At 41.0% G+C, this 17,290-nt stretch overlaps 1 protein-coding gene across 6 annotated transcripts in view; it reads right to left on the minus strand.

Annotated features, from left to right (window-relative positions):
- Positions 1 to 17,290, minus strand: part of unc80 (unc-80 homolog (C. elegans)) — a 333,697-nt gene that overhangs the window by 288,246 nt on the left and 28,161 nt on the right. For all 6 annotated transcript variants that reach the window (XM_076297160.1, XM_076297158.1, XM_076297161.1 and 3 more), the window contains exons 8-11: positions 10,585 to 10,858; positions 7,266 to 7,397; positions 6,722 to 6,941; positions 1,414 to 1,545 (exon numbers count right to left, since the gene is read on the minus strand). In XM_076297160.1, the coding sequence (XP_076153275.1) occupies positions 1,414 to 1,545; positions 6,722 to 6,941; positions 7,266 to 7,397; positions 10,585 to 10,858 (758 nt within the window). The remainder of the gene's footprint in view (positions 1 to 1,413; positions 1,546 to 6,721; positions 6,942 to 7,265; positions 7,398 to 10,584; positions 10,859 to 17,290) is intronic.

Below are 17,290 nucleotides of genomic sequence, written 5' to 3' on the forward strand. Positions count from 1 at the left end.
AAATGATGTACCCTAGGGGCCATAGGGATCTATGATCTCGGAAGTATTAGGGTACGTTCAGACTAAGCGTCTTTTTCGCAGCTGCTGGCGTGGGTTTTACATTATAACCCTATGGAGTAGACCGTGTTTTCAAAAAAGTCGTCGATTATTTTAAAACGCGACCGCAACCGTCTTTTTCTGCAGCTCAGAAGTTGAGAAATATTCAACTTCTAGCGGAAAAACGTCATGCTTTCTTTTTTACAGCTGGCCAATCACAAGCGGATTACCGAGACCTGTGGTTTCCCATGACAACAAGTAAAAAATGGAGAAGGTGACAGAACACCGGTCGAGAGACTCGTTTTAGTGTCTGAGCATAGGGAATTGTTTGACATAACTTCGCAACTTTACCATAACATACCAAAAGCAATAGCCAACCCCAATTTTTTTCCCGCGATATTTTGTATGCACACATAACTTTAGTTACTTACTGAAAAAGCATAACTTCTTTTGTCAGAAAAAAACACTAAGTCTGAACGTACCCTTAGTTCATATTGGGTTCCCTGTTTTTTTTTTTTTTAAATATTATTATTATGATCTTCACCTTTTAAACTATTCTTTCACTATTGCCCTTTTATCCTTTTATTTGTTATTACTGTTTGCTTTTGTTTATGTAAAGCACATTGAATGACCTCTGTGTATGAAATGCGTTATATAAATAAACTTGACTTGACTGTAACCCCTGACTTAGTTCATTCACACGGTAGACTGTTACTCCTGGGTCTTAGGGGTCTATGTCCCAGGCAGTATTAGTTCATGTTAGATTCATTATAATCCTGGCTATCCAGTGTATCTATCAGTAGCATTCCACGAGCGCTGTGTGTCTGTTTATTTTCTTTGAGTGCCCCCCTTTTTTTTCAGTGTGGCCTGCTAGATCAACCGTGTAACACAGCTAAGGTAATTTAAGGCCTATTCATGCTTGTGTGGGTTGCCTTTGAAAATTGAGTATTACGCTTTGCTGCTAAGACATCTTAAAATTCTCTGTGACAATTTGTTTTCAAAGCAATTTTGATATATCCTCGATGCTACCCATTACCCATCAACCCTGGCAGCAACTGCCCGCAAGCCAGAAAAAAATGGCAGACCAAATATAACATAAGAACAACTTTGTTTATAAATCTAAAGAAGTAGTTCTAGTAGTTCTTTTTTTTTACACCATTGTAACCAGCAAAGTTAATTCGATATGATTTGTGAGGCATCTGTTAGCCAACTGTCAGGTAAGTAGCTAGTTAACTTTACAATAGAGGTTAGCGGCACGCAGCAGTAAAGAGAAGCAAAGTGTGCCAAAGTCACATCTTAAACCAACTGTTGTTAAAGACACCTACAGTCGTCATAATCATGTCTTGTGAGAGACCTGTCTAGCTGTGTGTATCTTACCGCCCTCTTTGATGGTGTTGTCTACATGGCTGTTAGTATGCTCTGGCAGATTGTGCTGCGAATGGGTGTGTTTTACAGACAGACTGTCAGTGTCTGTCGCCATCTCTGTGCTGCCACGCCGAGTGAACTTTCCTACAATATACGAAACACAGACAAGCCCAAAAAGTTAATCCACATATAACATATAATGCTCAGTATATTCACAAACACATGAACACAAATTACAACAGTCTTACCAACTTAACAACACTAACTAGCTATACATATAATAATAATATGAAGGTAGTGATTGATAAACAGTGAATAGGCAGTGTTGGGAACTAACTGAATACATGTATTCCAGATTACGTATTTAAAATACAAAATATGAGTAACTGTATTTAAATACAGTTACTATTTAAGTGGGTGGTATTGAGAATAAAGTTACACTGATAAATGTAAGCGATTACATTATAACATGTACGTCATGCCTTTTCAAACTCAAATTCAATTGGTTTTTAACCACACCATGTAGCCTATGTATATCTAAGGTGGCTCCTTTCTTTTTCCCTCTGTTTATATTGATCACCTAAATGAAAAACCTCTCAGGGAATGTAGAATGTAAAATATGTTTTGTTATGGTTATGGTTTTGGGATTTTGCAGACGCCTTTGACCAAAGTGATACACAAATACAAAAACAACATAATATTTAAAATATAACAGGGAACAGATTAGAATGTTGGTCAAACTATAATAAGGAGAATAGCAATAATAAACAACAATGTCAATTCAATCAATAGCCTAATAAAATAAACAATGAAAAAGAGGGGAAAAGCAATAATAAACAATAATGTCCATTCAATCAATAACATAAAAAACAATGACATGGTAAGACTATAATAAGGAGAATAGCAATAATAAACAATAATGTCAAATTAATCAACAGCCTAATGAAATAAAACAATATCATAATGCATAAGAAGGGCTTAAAGAACTAAGTGCATGTTGAACAGGAATGTCTTTAGACCCCTCTTAAACGACCCAAAACTACCACAGGAACGGAGAGCACTGGGCAACTCATTCCACCAAAATGGAACCACTGAGGAAAAGAGTCTTGAATTAGACCTAGTGTCTATGACTGGTCGACATAACAGACACTCATCAGAAGACCGCAGTGGGCGGTTGGGGATGTACGCCTTGATTAAAATAACTAGGAGCAGATCCAGTCAGTGTCCTATAGGCCAGAGTGAGAGATTTAAATTTAATTCTGGCTACTATAGGGAGCCAATGGAGAGTAACTAGGTGAGGAGTTACATGTGTCCTCTTTGGCTGATTGAAGACCAGGCGTGCTCCAGCATTCTGAATCAGCTGTAATGATCTTATTACACAAGCGGGTAAGCCAGCTAATATTGAATTACAATAGTCCAGCTTGGAGATGACCATGGTTTGAACAAGAAGTTGTGTGGAATCTTGTGTCAGATAAGGTCTGATCTTCCTAATGTTGTAAAGCATAAATCGACATGATTTTGCAATAGAAGCTACATGCACAGAGAAGTTAAGTCGGTCATCAATTACAACGCCCAAGTTACGTGCCGATCTAGTTGGGGTTAGTGAAGTTGAGTCAAGCTGGATGTTAATCTGTTGGGGAATAGCTGTTTTAGCTGGAAACACCAAAAACTCAGTTTTTGAGAGATTAAGCTGAAGGTGCCGATCTTTCATCCAGGCTGAAATATACGTAAGGCATGCAGAAATCCGGTGGGAAATGCTAGAGTCATCAGGCGGGGAAAGACAGGTAAAGTTGAGTGTCGTATGCATAACAGTGATAGTCAAATCCATGGGAGCGAATGGTCTTACCTAAGGAAGTGGTGTAAATAGAGAAAAGCAAGGGTCCTAATACTGATCCCTGAGGTACACCTGTGGTGAGGTCATGAGACTTTGATACCTGTGTCCCTGCCAAGACACGTTGAAAGAACACCCTTTAAGGTAAGATTCAAACCAGTCAAGAGCTTTCCCTGAAATTCCAAGTTCAGATAGTATAGAAAGGAGAATGTCATGGTTAACAGTATCAAAGGCTGCAGATAAATCTAGTAGAAATAATACTGATGACTGAGCAGAGGACTTAGCTACTCTCAATGCTTCATTCACAGATAGAAGAGCAGTTTCAATAGAATGACCATTCTTGAAACCAGACTGCATAGGGTCTAGTAGATTATTCTGATGAATACTTGAAGACCACTTTCTTCAAAACCTTTGACAAGAAAGACAGGTCTGTAGTTCCTTCACCTCAGTTGGATTAAGTGTACTTTTCTTTAGCAGAGGTGTAACCCTAGCCTGTTTAAAAGAATAAGGAACTATTCCAGAACTGAGTGAATCATTAAATGCATGTGTGACTGCTTGCAGAACAGCGGGTGCGATAGACTGTAGAAGAGTGGACGGGACAGGATCCAATGGGCATGTTGTTGGACGACTTCGCTAAGCAATTGAGAGACTGCTTTCTCATCAAGAGGAGAGAAAGAGTCCAATGATGCTGTCATACTAACACATGTTTTGTAGTAGACCAATAGGCCTATATCCAACCAGCATGTTTTAGGACAGTATATGTTTTTTGTTTCTTGACAGTGTTCTGTAAAAAGGCATGTAACTCCCCTTGTGCTGTTGAAAATCATAAAAAAAACTGTATACTTTGTTTGGGATGTGGTAGCCTTTTAGGCTATGTGCAGACAAAACATCTGTGTTCTTATTTGACACAGTGTTTCATAGCACATAGCTTATTCTGTATATCAATCCATCCTCACTGTAAAGCAGATTGTGGGTTGTTGTTGACAGTGCGAGTCTTACAACTTCACATAACTTCACATAACTGTTTCCACTGCTAATAAAATATAATACATAATACAACGTTCATGTATTCCAAAGTATTCAAAATATGTTACTCACTTTGAGTAATCTATCGGAATATGTTACAAAATACATCTTAGGCATGTATTCAGTAATCTGTAGTGGAATACATTTGAAAAGTAACCTTCCCAACACTGAATAGGTTTCTGTCTATGATAATTATTAATGCGCAATATGTAAAATCCTCAGTTATCTACTTTTAAAGTATATGCCTTCACATACTTTTGTGATGACATTTAACATGTTTAATTCCACTGCTTGGTTGAATTTCCCATTGTCCTACGTAATTTAGAATGACCATTAAAATTATGTTATTTGAACACCTATGAAGTAGATCCATTTTTTTGCCGTATCACACTTGTATATTAATTCGCCAAACTCGTTGTGAAGTTTAAACAAAGATTGTTAAGGCGGAGCAAGATACTTCGTCGTAATTCATGTCTATGGGCGCAAAATGGGGAATCAATTCCTGTCGGCATAAAGAGGCATGTCGATCACGTATTGATGAGCATACTGTACGTTGCAACTGGCCAACAGCAGTGGAATAAATAACCGGCGCACACCTGATATAAGGTCGGTTGTCTCCAGACTGGAATGCTCAAAAATGCTAAAATTGTACCAGAAATGTTCAGAAGGCTTTGAGGATCATGAAAACATGCCCAGGACCAAGCATGCGATTTCCATTGCTAAGGATACATTTGTGCTCATGACTAGAAGTGTAGGTTGAATAGTGCATATCTGCCTAACTTAGCCTGGGAACGGTGGGAAATTCTGACCATCAGTGATGGAGAGTGAGCTGGATGGGAGGATTATGTAATAATATGAGATGTAGTGATTAAGTGTAGGCAAGAGTGAGCATCTTCTCTGTTGACCAGATTGGTGTCAGTATAATAGGAGACTGAGAATGCAGAATCGCAATGGCTACAGCGAGGTAGAGGATGCATTGCCACCGTTAGAAAAACTGTAAGAAAGAAATGTTATGGTAAGTATGTTCCAGACACTGGAATAAATTGACAGGAAGGTGATTTAGAAGAGTGAATTACGCTTAATTGAGCCTCTCCTCCAGTCAGCGTTACTGATTGGTCAATATTCTCTGTTTGATAAGTACCGCTACTATGATCCGTCACTTGTAGATAAGGACACATGAATGCAGATCTACGCTAGATTAGCCTCACTATGCCACATTTCCTCACTACATCTCAACGGCCAAATGGCAAATATGAGTGCAAGGCTGAAAGTGTGCCTGGAACCGTTGCTATGATAAATGTGTGCCTTAAGGTGGAAACTCTGCATTCCAGATCATGAGCAGGTTGTAAGTTATCAGAGCAGCTTAGGGGTCTGGCATATCCTACGTCTGCATTCTGTGCATGCAATGCTGGGTCAGTGTGTGACTATTACATGGTCGTGGCAGGTGGAGATATAGCGTGCCTCCAGATATGTGCAAGCCGGGTGGATGTTTTAAGCAATAAGTATAAGTATATATCGGTATACTCTTTTGATCCCGTGAAGGAAAATTGGTCTCTGCATTTATCCCAATCCGTGAATTAGTGAAACACACTCAGCACACAGTGAATACACAGTGAGGTGAAGCACACACTAATCCCGGCGCAGTGAGCTGCCTGCAACAACAGCAGCGCTCGGGGAACGTTGCTGCATGAGTCTTTGGACTGATCGGAGCCATTGTTGCAGGGGTCCAGGAGCTCAGTGGAGCTGTTGCTGCATGGGTCTCAGTGAAGCCGTTGTTGCATGGGTCCAAGAGCTCATTTCATCCTATCTGTGGCAGCCTTAAGCAACAATTTGAACCTGGGCTGGAAGAAAACTGTTTTACCTAATTAAATAATACAATATTCAGCACAATACAACATACGACAAAGTATACATGATCAGGGGCGCCTGCAGGAATTAATGCTATGATACGCACACCTACTAACCTACTGGCTTGTATTGAAAAAGAAGTATAATATGGTACCTTTAATGCACTGGCAGCCAAATTTGCTTGTTTTCATGATAAGATGTCTTACAATTCAAACCCTTATTAAATTAAGTCAAATGATTTTACGAGAAAGCACTAGGTAAGTCTCTTTATGCTGATTTATATTCATTTTTATCTTGATATGAGATTAATAACACTTGGTTAGACTTAATAACACTTGCCTGGTGCTACTTTGAACACATTTATTTTCATGTCTTGATCATTTTAAACCTGGAGGAGGGGCCTGATGAATGCTCTACAAATAATTATAAATGAATTAATGTAGCCCATTTAGATGTTTTGCATACTTTCACAAATCTTGCTCCGAGCAGAACTAAAAAGTTGGCAACTCTATCCAAACTATTATTTGGCTTTGAATATAAATATGAACGATGGCTAATATATCAGTATTGGATTTTGTTATGTCAATCTGTGTTGGTTGTTTGATTGTGTTTTACCCATAATTGTTGCCTGCCAACCACCACGGTCAAAAGGTCGCCGGTCATCTGTGAGGCCACTTAAGCTGGAGAAGGAGAAGGTACTTCTTGTAGGAGAAACTTCTAGGTGGTCCTCATGTAGCAGGAAAGGAACACCCATACGCCGTTGGCGCTTCTTGGCTCCTCCCACATGAAACGGTATCGAACCTTTACGCTCACGGTCCTCCCGGCGGTTCTTGAACTGTAAAAATATACACAAATATATAGTTTAAAACCTTGCAGTACACAAACCAGTGCTGGCCCACTGTGATCAGGAAGATCCCATTAGTTTAAGATAGGAGCTGATTTCTAAAGCATTTTTACTTGACTGAATCTGATCTGCTTGAAGATAAATGGATCCCATTAGTTTAAGATAGGAGATGATTTCTAAAGCATTTTTACTTGACTGAATCTGCTTGAAGATAAATGGATGGTATGCAGTGCATGGGGCAAGGTGGGCCAAGCAACAGCACAGAGAACCCATGACTTAGATTAATGATCAACACAAGAGCATTCTAGGTTTTACCTTCCTAAAGATATTTATGCCCAGGTCTGAAGATAGATCAGGAACAGCTTGCCTCCTCAGGTTGGTAAGAGACACTTTACCAAAGGTCTCTGAGCTCAGAGACTTTTCCTCTTCATTACACTTCAGCATGTCCTGTGTAGGGATGGGTATTGTTAGGATTTTATTGATAACGATATTGATACTGCTTATTGATATCGGTTCTATATCGATACTCTTATTGATACTTCTCTCCATAAAAATAAAGTGAGGACAAAGGGGCAAAAATTAGGACACCTCCTAATGTACTTGTATTTTCTGCTACAAAGCTATGGGGGGGGGGTTATGTATAGACAAATAGATAGATAGGTTAGGTAAGTCAAATTCCATGACTTATCCCTGACTTTCCTTGACAAAAAACTTGAATTTCCATGACCATTTGGGAAATCAATAACTGGGCATTAAATAAAAGTAGGGCTAACCACAACCACACTGCAAAAAATAAAATGTAATCATGTGCTATTAATCTCATATTATGATGAAAACAAATCTATTTGGTATAGTTTTTAGTATGAAGAGACTTACTTAGCACTCTCTCTAAAGATCATTTTGATTTAAGAAGACTGACTTATTTTAAGGAATCTTATCAAGATAAATTTGCTCAACCCACTGGCAGACAAATTGGCATGAATATCAAGATCAAAAAATCTAGTTGGTATTGTTTTCTATGGAAGCATATGAGTAGCTTTTTTCAAATGAGAATGCAATCTGCAATATGCAATTCAAAAAGACATTACATTATGCAATTGACAATTCATTATGCAATTTAATATTGCAATTTGCAATAATATCCAACAAATTGTATTTTAATCTGCAAAGTGACAATGAAATCCTAAAATCAATTCCAATAATTTTGGTTAAAAAATAGAATAAACATGGATTGAATTGCATTCCATTTTGCCATGGTACTTCAGTCTCAAAATTCAAATGGCAATTCATTTTGCATTTCAATTTTCAATATTCAGTTTCATCATTTAACTGTCAATTCGTTTTGCAATTTAATATTTAAAGTGCGATGTAGGATTGCATTTTAAAAACATATTTGGCAAAACTGTCAATGCCAGCTTGAAAAGATTTTGGATTATTTTGGGCAAAACGTTTTGCCATCGTTTTGAGGCATTTTATTCAAATGGAAAAGAAATAGCGCCCCCCGTGATTGCATTGCATTTTGGTCACGCTCTTTGTGTTGCAAAATTCAAATGGCCATTCAATCTGCCAAACGCATTGCAATCTGTCAAGTCACTCGTCAAGGCGGGAACTAGGCTACGTCACTTCCGTGTTAACGTCTTCTTACCAGAGCCCGTCTACGGGCTAATGTCTTATTATACATTCTCTGTTCTTACCCAGTTAGCGTTTGCAATGGAGGAGTTTGCAGTCTCTGGCCGACAGACCCGACTGTAGAGTACAGTGACAGAGGGGGCATTTGCGATTTTCAAGGGGGCACTTTTTTTTTTTTTTTGGGGGGGGGGGGGGTGTTGGCGCCGCAAACATATCATGTCACAGTTGATGAATAATGTTAACCGTGACCGCGAGTAGGCCTAGTGTCCGCGAGACCCAGCTGTGTTCTTACATTATTAAGGCTCTTATGTTGCTGCTGATAACTTTGCCAACCAGCGGCAACTTTAGTAGCATCCCTCCCCCCAGCAATTAGTAGCCTACAAATAAGCATCGTATACAACAATTCAGCGAGATAGATTTGGCCAAACGTGGGCCCGGAGCGACCGCACCCCCCGGTTTGCTTATGAGGCTAGCCAGACCACGGAGGGGAGTCTCCGTTGTGTGTGTGTGTGTATGTGAGAGAGAGAGAGAGAGGGAGAGAGAGAGAGAGCAGGGCAAGGAAAGGCTGTGAGTTTTAGCCTAACTAACGACAATGGACGACAGAGTGGGCGATCTAGCCCTGCTTGTCCTGTGAACTCCAAAGAGCTCCGCGATCTCCCTAATAGGAGAGGTAACCCTCTATTCCCTCCAGTGGTATCCACAGAAGGTCTCCCCACCGTCTAGCGCCCATTAGCTGTAAGGCCTCAGAAATCTTTGAACGGACCAGGTTGACATCAAATCGGACAAGTAGGGCTAGATAGCCCACTCTGTCGTCCATTTTCAGTAATCTGTCCGTTGAGTCAGACTCGTTGACACGGTGGTGTTCTACATAATCAGCCAGAGACCTTAGTGCAGCTGCAAACTTCTCCATTGCAAGCACTAACTGGGTAAGACGTAAACACGGAAGTGACGTAGCCTAGTTCCCACCTTGACGAGAGACTTGACAGATTGCAATGCGTTTGGCATATTGAATGGCCATTTGAATTTTGCAACACAAAGAGCGTGACCAAAGTGCAATGCAATCACGGGGGGCGCTATTTCTTTTCCATTTGAATAAAATGCCTCAAAACGATGGCAAAACGTTTTGCCCAAAATAATCCAAAATCTTTTTAAGCTGGCATTGACAGTTTTGCCAAATATGTTTTAAAAATGCAATCCTACATTGCACTTTAAATATTAAATTGCAAAACGAATTGACAGTTAAATGATTAAACTGAATATTGAAAATTGAAAAGCAAAAGGAATTGCCATTTGAATTTTGAGACTGAAGTACCATGGCAAAATGGAATGCAATTCAATCCATGTTTATTCTATTTTTTAACCAAAATTATTCAAATTGATTTTAGGATTGCATTGTCACTTTGCAAATTAAAATACAATTTGTTGGAAATTATTGCAAATTGCAATATTAAATTACATAATGAATTGGCAATTGCATAATGTAATGTCATTTTGAATTGCATATTGCAGATTGCATTCTCATTTGAATAAAGCTACTCATATGCTTCCATAGTTTTCAGTATAGACTTTGTCGTAAAATCATTTGATTTCATTTAATAAAGTTTGACTTATTTTAAGAACAAGCAAATTCGGCTGCCAGTGTGTTAAGCGAATTGTCTCCTATTATAAGACTCCTTATAATAAGTCAAACCAGGAGAGGAGAGAGGACGCATGTAAATAGCACTATGATCTGCACCCTCTGTCTTTGTTCTTTCTGGCTTGTCCATTCTGTCACAATGCTACAAGGAGTTAGAACCCAAATGCACAATAAGATGCATAAATTACAAAGACAGGGACTTAAATACAACAGGAAGGTAATCACAGAACACAGACAATAGGGCAAAGTAAGAGTCCGAACACAAGAATTAAGGACAAAAAAATACAAGGCCATGACAGAAAAAAACTTTAGTCTTCTAGAGCTTTGAACCTAAAACTACTTGTTGAAGTAATACTATTTGAGGCATACCTGTGTCTTGTGTGTGTTGACCAATGAGGGAGTCACAGCCACCATAGAGGAACTTCGGGGGCGTGGCAGCGCTGTGTTTGGTGGTTCTGACTGTTTATGGGGTTTTTCCTCCAGTATCTCCCTGAGCCGATGCAGGTAGAACATAAGTGCCCAGTAAACACCTTCCTCTACCCAGTGAGGCTGCAGGAGGCAACGCAGTACTGCCACATCAAAAAACGTGGCATACCGTGCCTTCTGTGAGAAGGACACTGCAACACCATCAGGAGCCGAAAACCTTAAAGTATGGTGACAGTGAGAAACAGAATGGCAACAGACAGACAGAACAGGGTTTCTCATACATTGACTTATTTGTGGCAGCCTGTCACAATATCAATACTGACCGACACACAATGATTTTCTATTTTGTACTATTTAAATTAGATACAATCCTTCACGCCTCTCCTTGCCCCCCTCTCTCTCACAATGGATCTGCCCCTCCTCTGCCTTCCCATTTCAAACCATTAACAATCCTGCAAGGAGTTTGTGGCACATAGAAGACGACTGACTAAATCATGATTAAATCTTGTTAGCATCATGACCACACTGCGTAAAATCTGAACAAAACTCTGCTAAGTTGTTATCACAACGTCAACTGTGGAGACCAAACTCTTCAATTAAGTTATATGCAAGCATACAAGCCGTATGCCTAAGCTAACGTTACAATTCTGTTGTGTTGTTGTGGTTAGCATGTTATAATGTCGCAGTTGCTTGTTCACTAGTTCACATTCCTGAATTTGCATAAAGACATAAAAGCATAATACATAAAAGCATAATAGAAAAGCATGTTTGGCGAGGTCTCTGGCCATGGTCCTGAAGGGCTTCGCGGAATCGTGCCGGAGTCGACTGCGCAGGCAGGAGTCGGGCAGGATTCCGCCATACACCCCAAAAATTGCATTTGAAGATGAAGGACCCTATTGCAAGAACCACGCTGAGCAAATTCAATGGGAGTGCGCGAGGTGCGCTTCCTCAGATCAGAGATTTGATCTGATATATGAGTGATAGGCGTCGGAGGACCACCGGCCGAGAGTTTTGAGGGCTTGATCGGACAGACCGTTATTTGCCGCAGTGGTGGCTGCACCAATCCTAAAGAATAAGTTGAGTAACGGTCTGCTGGGATTCCGACTTGCGTTAGAACAGCTTTGAGCTGCATTTGAAAACAGAAGCAAGTGATGGAGCGTCCGTCATCTGTATCAAATGGGGGATCTAATGGGGATGCGATAGAGGAACGACTTGAATTAAGACAGCCTGTCGTCTATGGCAGATGGAGGTCTAATGATGATGCAAATGCCAATCTATGAGTTGACATGCAAAACAGCAAACTTGTTTGGCAAGATCCCTAACCAGGGTGAAGGAGTGCTTAGCGGATTGGTCAGACCACCAGCCGCGGTGGTGGCTGTACCAATCCTGAAGTAATGGGAAGCTTGAGAACTAACTTAACAGGCATGCACTTGCACACATAACATGCACTTAACATGACATGCAGGGCAATGAGCTTGCAGTTGCAGAGCTCAGGGTCAGTGCAGGGGAGTACAGCTTGCAGTTGCAGAGCTCGGGGTCAGTGTAGGAGAGTACAGCTTGCAGTTGCAGAGCTCGGGGTCAGTGTAGGGGAGTACAGCTTGCAGTTGCAGAGCTCGGGGTCAGTGCAGGGGAGTACAGCTTGCAGTTGCAGAGCTCGGGGTCAGTGCAGTGGGAATAGAGGACTGATGTAGTTGCTGATGCTCATGGCATGTGATTCGAGGATTTGTGAGTGATTCATAAAGTTAACATTCCAAATTACGATCTACAATTCTGCTGTTTGGCAAGATCCCTAGCCAGGGTCATGGAGTGCTTTGCAGGGATCTTGCAGGAGTGCACTGCGCTGGCAGGAATCAAGCAGGATCCATGTCATGTGATCACCCCAAAAAATACAACCCAATTGAAAAGACCCTGGCTAGGACTGTGTAAGGTGATATGAAAGGTATCTAAGGCGCCTAGAGTATTCTACTACTCAGGTAGACCGTTATTTGCCTGAATGAAACCTAAACGGTCTGTGCCAATACCAATATGCATTGGTAGATATCGGAGTTGCCCTTAAAACCAATGAGGGTTATATGTGCAAAAAATGTCAAATATATGCTATAAGGGGATCTTAGACATTACATAGCATACACATGGTCTGAATATAAGGATAGTTACTAAAAGGTGATAAATGGCTGTTACAGGTTTCTACTTTGCCGTATTAAGTTTGTAGAGAACACTGAGCTACCTAGCATTATGGTAGCCAATCTAGAGAGTAAATATGAACCTGTAGCAAACACTTTAATAGAGGCAGTTTGCATTCAAGAGCATGAGAAGAAATTTAGAGAATGAGAGCAAGCGGCTAGGCTGGAGTAGGTTAGGCATTGACACGTAGATTAGTACAAGTGAAGAGCCTGAAGAGCCATCTTGAAGCTAAAACTGATTAATGGATGTTAAGAAACCCATGCTTGGCAGAGTCTATGGCTCAGCCAAATTGCTCTGGGGGGGATCGTGCAGGAGTCACTGTGCAGGCAGGAGTCAGCAGGATCCGTGTATACAGCCCAAAGATGAGGGCAACTAAGGCGCCTTAAAAAAAAGAAGCAAAAGGGTTTGTAAAGAGCAAACATGAAGAGCAGAAAGAGAAGATTGACCTGGGTGTGATCTGGAAAACATTGTTAGAAGGATGCGGTGACCAGTGTTTCCCACAGAATTGAATTCCAATTGTGGTGGTTGGTTTGCAGAATTAACTTGAATGGAACAGTTTATCAAATTAGCACAGCGTGGTTATGATGCTAACCAGATTTAAGCACAATTTAATACAACCTGGAAAATCATTGTGTGGTGGTAAATGTTGATATTGTGGTAGGCCGCTACAAATAAGTCAATGTAAGGGAAACACTGGGTGACCCCATGGGTGGTGGCACCAATCCAGGGAAAGAGGGGTGAGGGAGAACCAGGGACGCGGTCCCTGGCTGGGGAAGAGACACGGGCACGAACGCGGTTCACGCCGGTGGGAGATGATGGGGAAAGGGAAAAGGTAGCGACGCGGTCGCTACAGGGGAGGGGGAGGAGGTTGCACAGCACCCTGGGTCTGCAAAGAGAAGAGGCTTGATTAGCTGGAATAGAGAAAAGAGACCGCAGTAGTGGAAGGCAAGGTAGAGGGCTGCACGCGGGCACCTATAACTTGCTGGGTTGACAAGGCATGTTGCATGGACAAAGGGAGAGATGCCGGAGGAACGGAGCTCCACACTACGGCGCAGATGCTTGGCTGATTGGCTAGCAGGAGGGAAAGAAAAAAAGGATTGAGCTCAACACTCTGACTGAGGACAAGTTTCAGGAGAAAATCAGGAAAGTGATTTGAAATTGTTTAAGAATGTATGTTTCATTTTAGCCAACACCTATCAAGCAATTCAAAATGAGCAAATTACATTTAGCCACAAGTACTATGGAGACGATAGTAGTCTAGTAGTTGTAGGCTGTTGCTTACAACATGCTTTGATGATACAGGCCTAACACCCCAGGATAGTGCATATAATTACATAGAGTTGTGCTAATTGAGTTTGAGTAATCCAGGGATAGCAATAGCGCCAATTTAGCAATATGAGGTGCTATGGAAACCAGGAAGTAATTAAATACTGTAGCTAACAGCAAGAAAAGTGGTGAGCAGCACATTATTAGAGAGGATTCCAAGGAACAGCAGAGCTACACGCTGGTGTAGGTGCTTCCATGGTCAGCTAGAAGTGTAACAGAGCAAAGCTACACACTGGTGTACCTGTGCTCCCATGGTCAGCTAGGGAAGGCTTTAATATGCTGGCACTCTCAACACAGAGGAAGGCGAAAAACTCCCAAACACTTTAAAGGAGAAAAAATTCCTTCCTTGCCCTCTTAGCAATGAGCGACAGAGCAACAGCTCCTGTGTATCAGATGCCTTACGGCCAAAGCCGGCATTGAGGTGGGGGGGTAAAAGCGGCAAAACTGACCTCAACTCCGCATCTCACACACACTGGGACTCCATATTTGTGCATGACTGGATCAGAATGACACCAGTTTGTTGCGGCACAGAATCTGGCCGAATGACAGTTCAGCTTGGTGTTCATTAAAGGTTAGCATCATGAACACCGCAGCGCAATGCGTTCAATACTAATGCATATTAAAATGTTCTAATCCCAAATCAAATGCCGAGATAAGACTCTTTAAACAGGCAAAGTGGTAGGAGTAAGCAACATGTAGATGTGTTAGCTGTAGAACGCAGCTGAGTTTGTTAGCTGTTTGTTATGTAGGTCTACTACTGATCTTTAATGAGATAGAACTCGTCACAGCAATTGAGACTTTAAAGTTATTATTGAAATAATGTAGCAGGAATTAGCCTACAAGCTAAGCTAGAACCCACTGCATAGCCCACGGTGACACCAAGGGGGCAGGCGAATTCCCGGAAGTAGAAGAATCGACGTAGGCTGGAGGGACCACCTCTCTGCTAACTCCCATAGAAGTCCATTCATTGTAAGATTTTTTTGAAATACCATAACTTCATATAACATATATCCTGTGCCAATATTGTAGCTTCTGTGTAATCCACATAAACACTACAAAGGCAAAACAGACTCCACTAGCTCGTCCGTAACGTTGGTTACCCGTAAGAAGAACGGTTAGCTTGTTCGGTTGGAGGGAAGCTAGCTTTGACGTAATCTCTCTTTCGCGCCGTAGGGAGATAACCGTATTGTTTGGATAAGAAGCTCAGTCCACCTTGTCTATGACGGTAACTCATAAGCAAAACCTAGCATACACGACCGTATGTTAAGGTAAAGCATTACACAGAGGGAACCTAATAATAATAAAAAAGTAAACCTAATTTTTAAAAAAAGGGCACTAATCATTTCAGAGGTTTTCGATGGATTGACCGTAGGTCGGAAAAGTGGAAAAAATATTAGCTTCAAGGCTATAACTTTGTTTTGTTTTAGCATGACTGTTTTTGAAGATGATCATGTAGGCTATGATAGCTTCAACATGAACTCGACTTGGTGAGGATGATATTAATAATAATACATAAATAAATGTTTAACTTTGATGACTTTGAAGGCGAAGGAAGTGTAAGAAGAATTTCTGTGTATCTATCATATGAGTTACAAGATTCAGTTCGATGGCTAACGTCACGAAGTTAAGTGTGAGTCTGCGCAGTACTGGGGGGACCAACTGAAAAATCGTTCTATTTGACTCAGTGCCCTCCCATTGAAAACGACGGAGTCTGTTCGTCCATTTCTTTTACTGTCTATGGGTGACACACACGGACTAGCAGGAGTAGGCTAGTCAGTAGCCTACTAAATCAAAACAGTAGGCTAGGTAATTTTAGCTAACGTTATACAATTACCCTTGGCAAACTGCAGCAGTTTGTAGCCTAGTACCAACTTCATGTGTAGGCTAACCATTAGCCATCTGCAATGAGGGAAGCTAGTTGCTTGCTAAAACAAACAAAGTGGCAAGAGATGTAACGTGTTAGAAGTTACAAGCTGGGACCCACGCAAATCACGGAATACAGGCACATTGGCTACTGAAGCAAATTTGAGTGACAAACAACTAAGGATAGACAACACGTTGGTTAACACAATTCCAAGCAAACTTTACCAAAGAACCACGAAGGACTGGAAGCCTGATTTATCAGAAATGTCACGTCTATATAACATGGCCGCTTGCAATGTTCAAGTGTGATTCACGGGATATTATGCCTACACTGACTTCAGTTCACCCTATGCCTCTAGACAAGCACTCCGTGAGCCTGTAACTATTAACACAGCCAATAGAGTGGTGAAGTCCCGCCCCTTCCGTTTGCCTCCATGGGACCTATCTTTCAAAAAAATTTGAACGGCAGTCTATGGCGAAAAATAAATTATTTTCTGGTCCCGGTTGACTTGTGCCTTGAATTACCCATATGATGTTTGTCAATTTTAAAGACAATTTTTCATGTAAAGACATTTGCAGTTTGTTTCGTAACTATTGAATTACAACATTGTGAAAGATCGTAATTCCAACGACTACAAACCCATCAGTCGCGCTAGTGACGTTAGCTCATTCACAGCCACACTAGATTGTACAAGCATACCAGCAACAGGTCTTAATTGGGCTTTCCTTGCCGAAGAAAATACCATGAGTCAGATGATTAAACACATCAGGTAAGTTGTATTCGTCCATAGACTGTACATTACATACTGTTAAGTGACATAGCAGGCAGCAAGATGCAACCGTTAACTAGCATAACAGCTCTTATCGTTTCATTACGTTGGTGACGTACATCGTTCGAGACGAGAGATGTAGTCCACTGAGTGGATTCACACAAAACCAACATAACGTTTGAAGTCTATCGAACAACAGTACTTTCTTGACGTGAAAAATTATCTTTTAAATTCACACACATCATATGTGAAATTTGTGGCACAATTCAAACTGGACCAAAAAATAATTGTTATCTCTCCATTAACTCCCGTTCATAATTTTTTGAAAGATAGGTCCCATGGACCGGAAGTAGAAGGGGCGGGACTTCACCACTCTATGTGACCGAAAAGTTGTTAGCTAAACACAAGTAAGGCAAATAGCTAAACAAGTGCCTTCATCTAGTAGGCTACAGCCTACATGTTTGTGACATGTATCTCAACATTCGGCAGGAACGAGTGGGCTTTAC

Source organism: Alosa pseudoharengus, unplaced genomic scaffold (genome assembly GCF_046254945.1).
Source record: "Alosa pseudoharengus isolate Yale_2024_CS ecotype anadromous, Long Island Sound unplaced genomic scaffold, YU_APseudo_1.1 YU_APseudo_1.1_scf_20, whole genome shotgun sequence".
In the NCBI taxonomy this organism is placed as follows: domain Eukaryota; kingdom Metazoa; phylum Chordata; class Actinopteri; order Clupeiformes; family Clupeidae; genus Alosa; species Alosa pseudoharengus.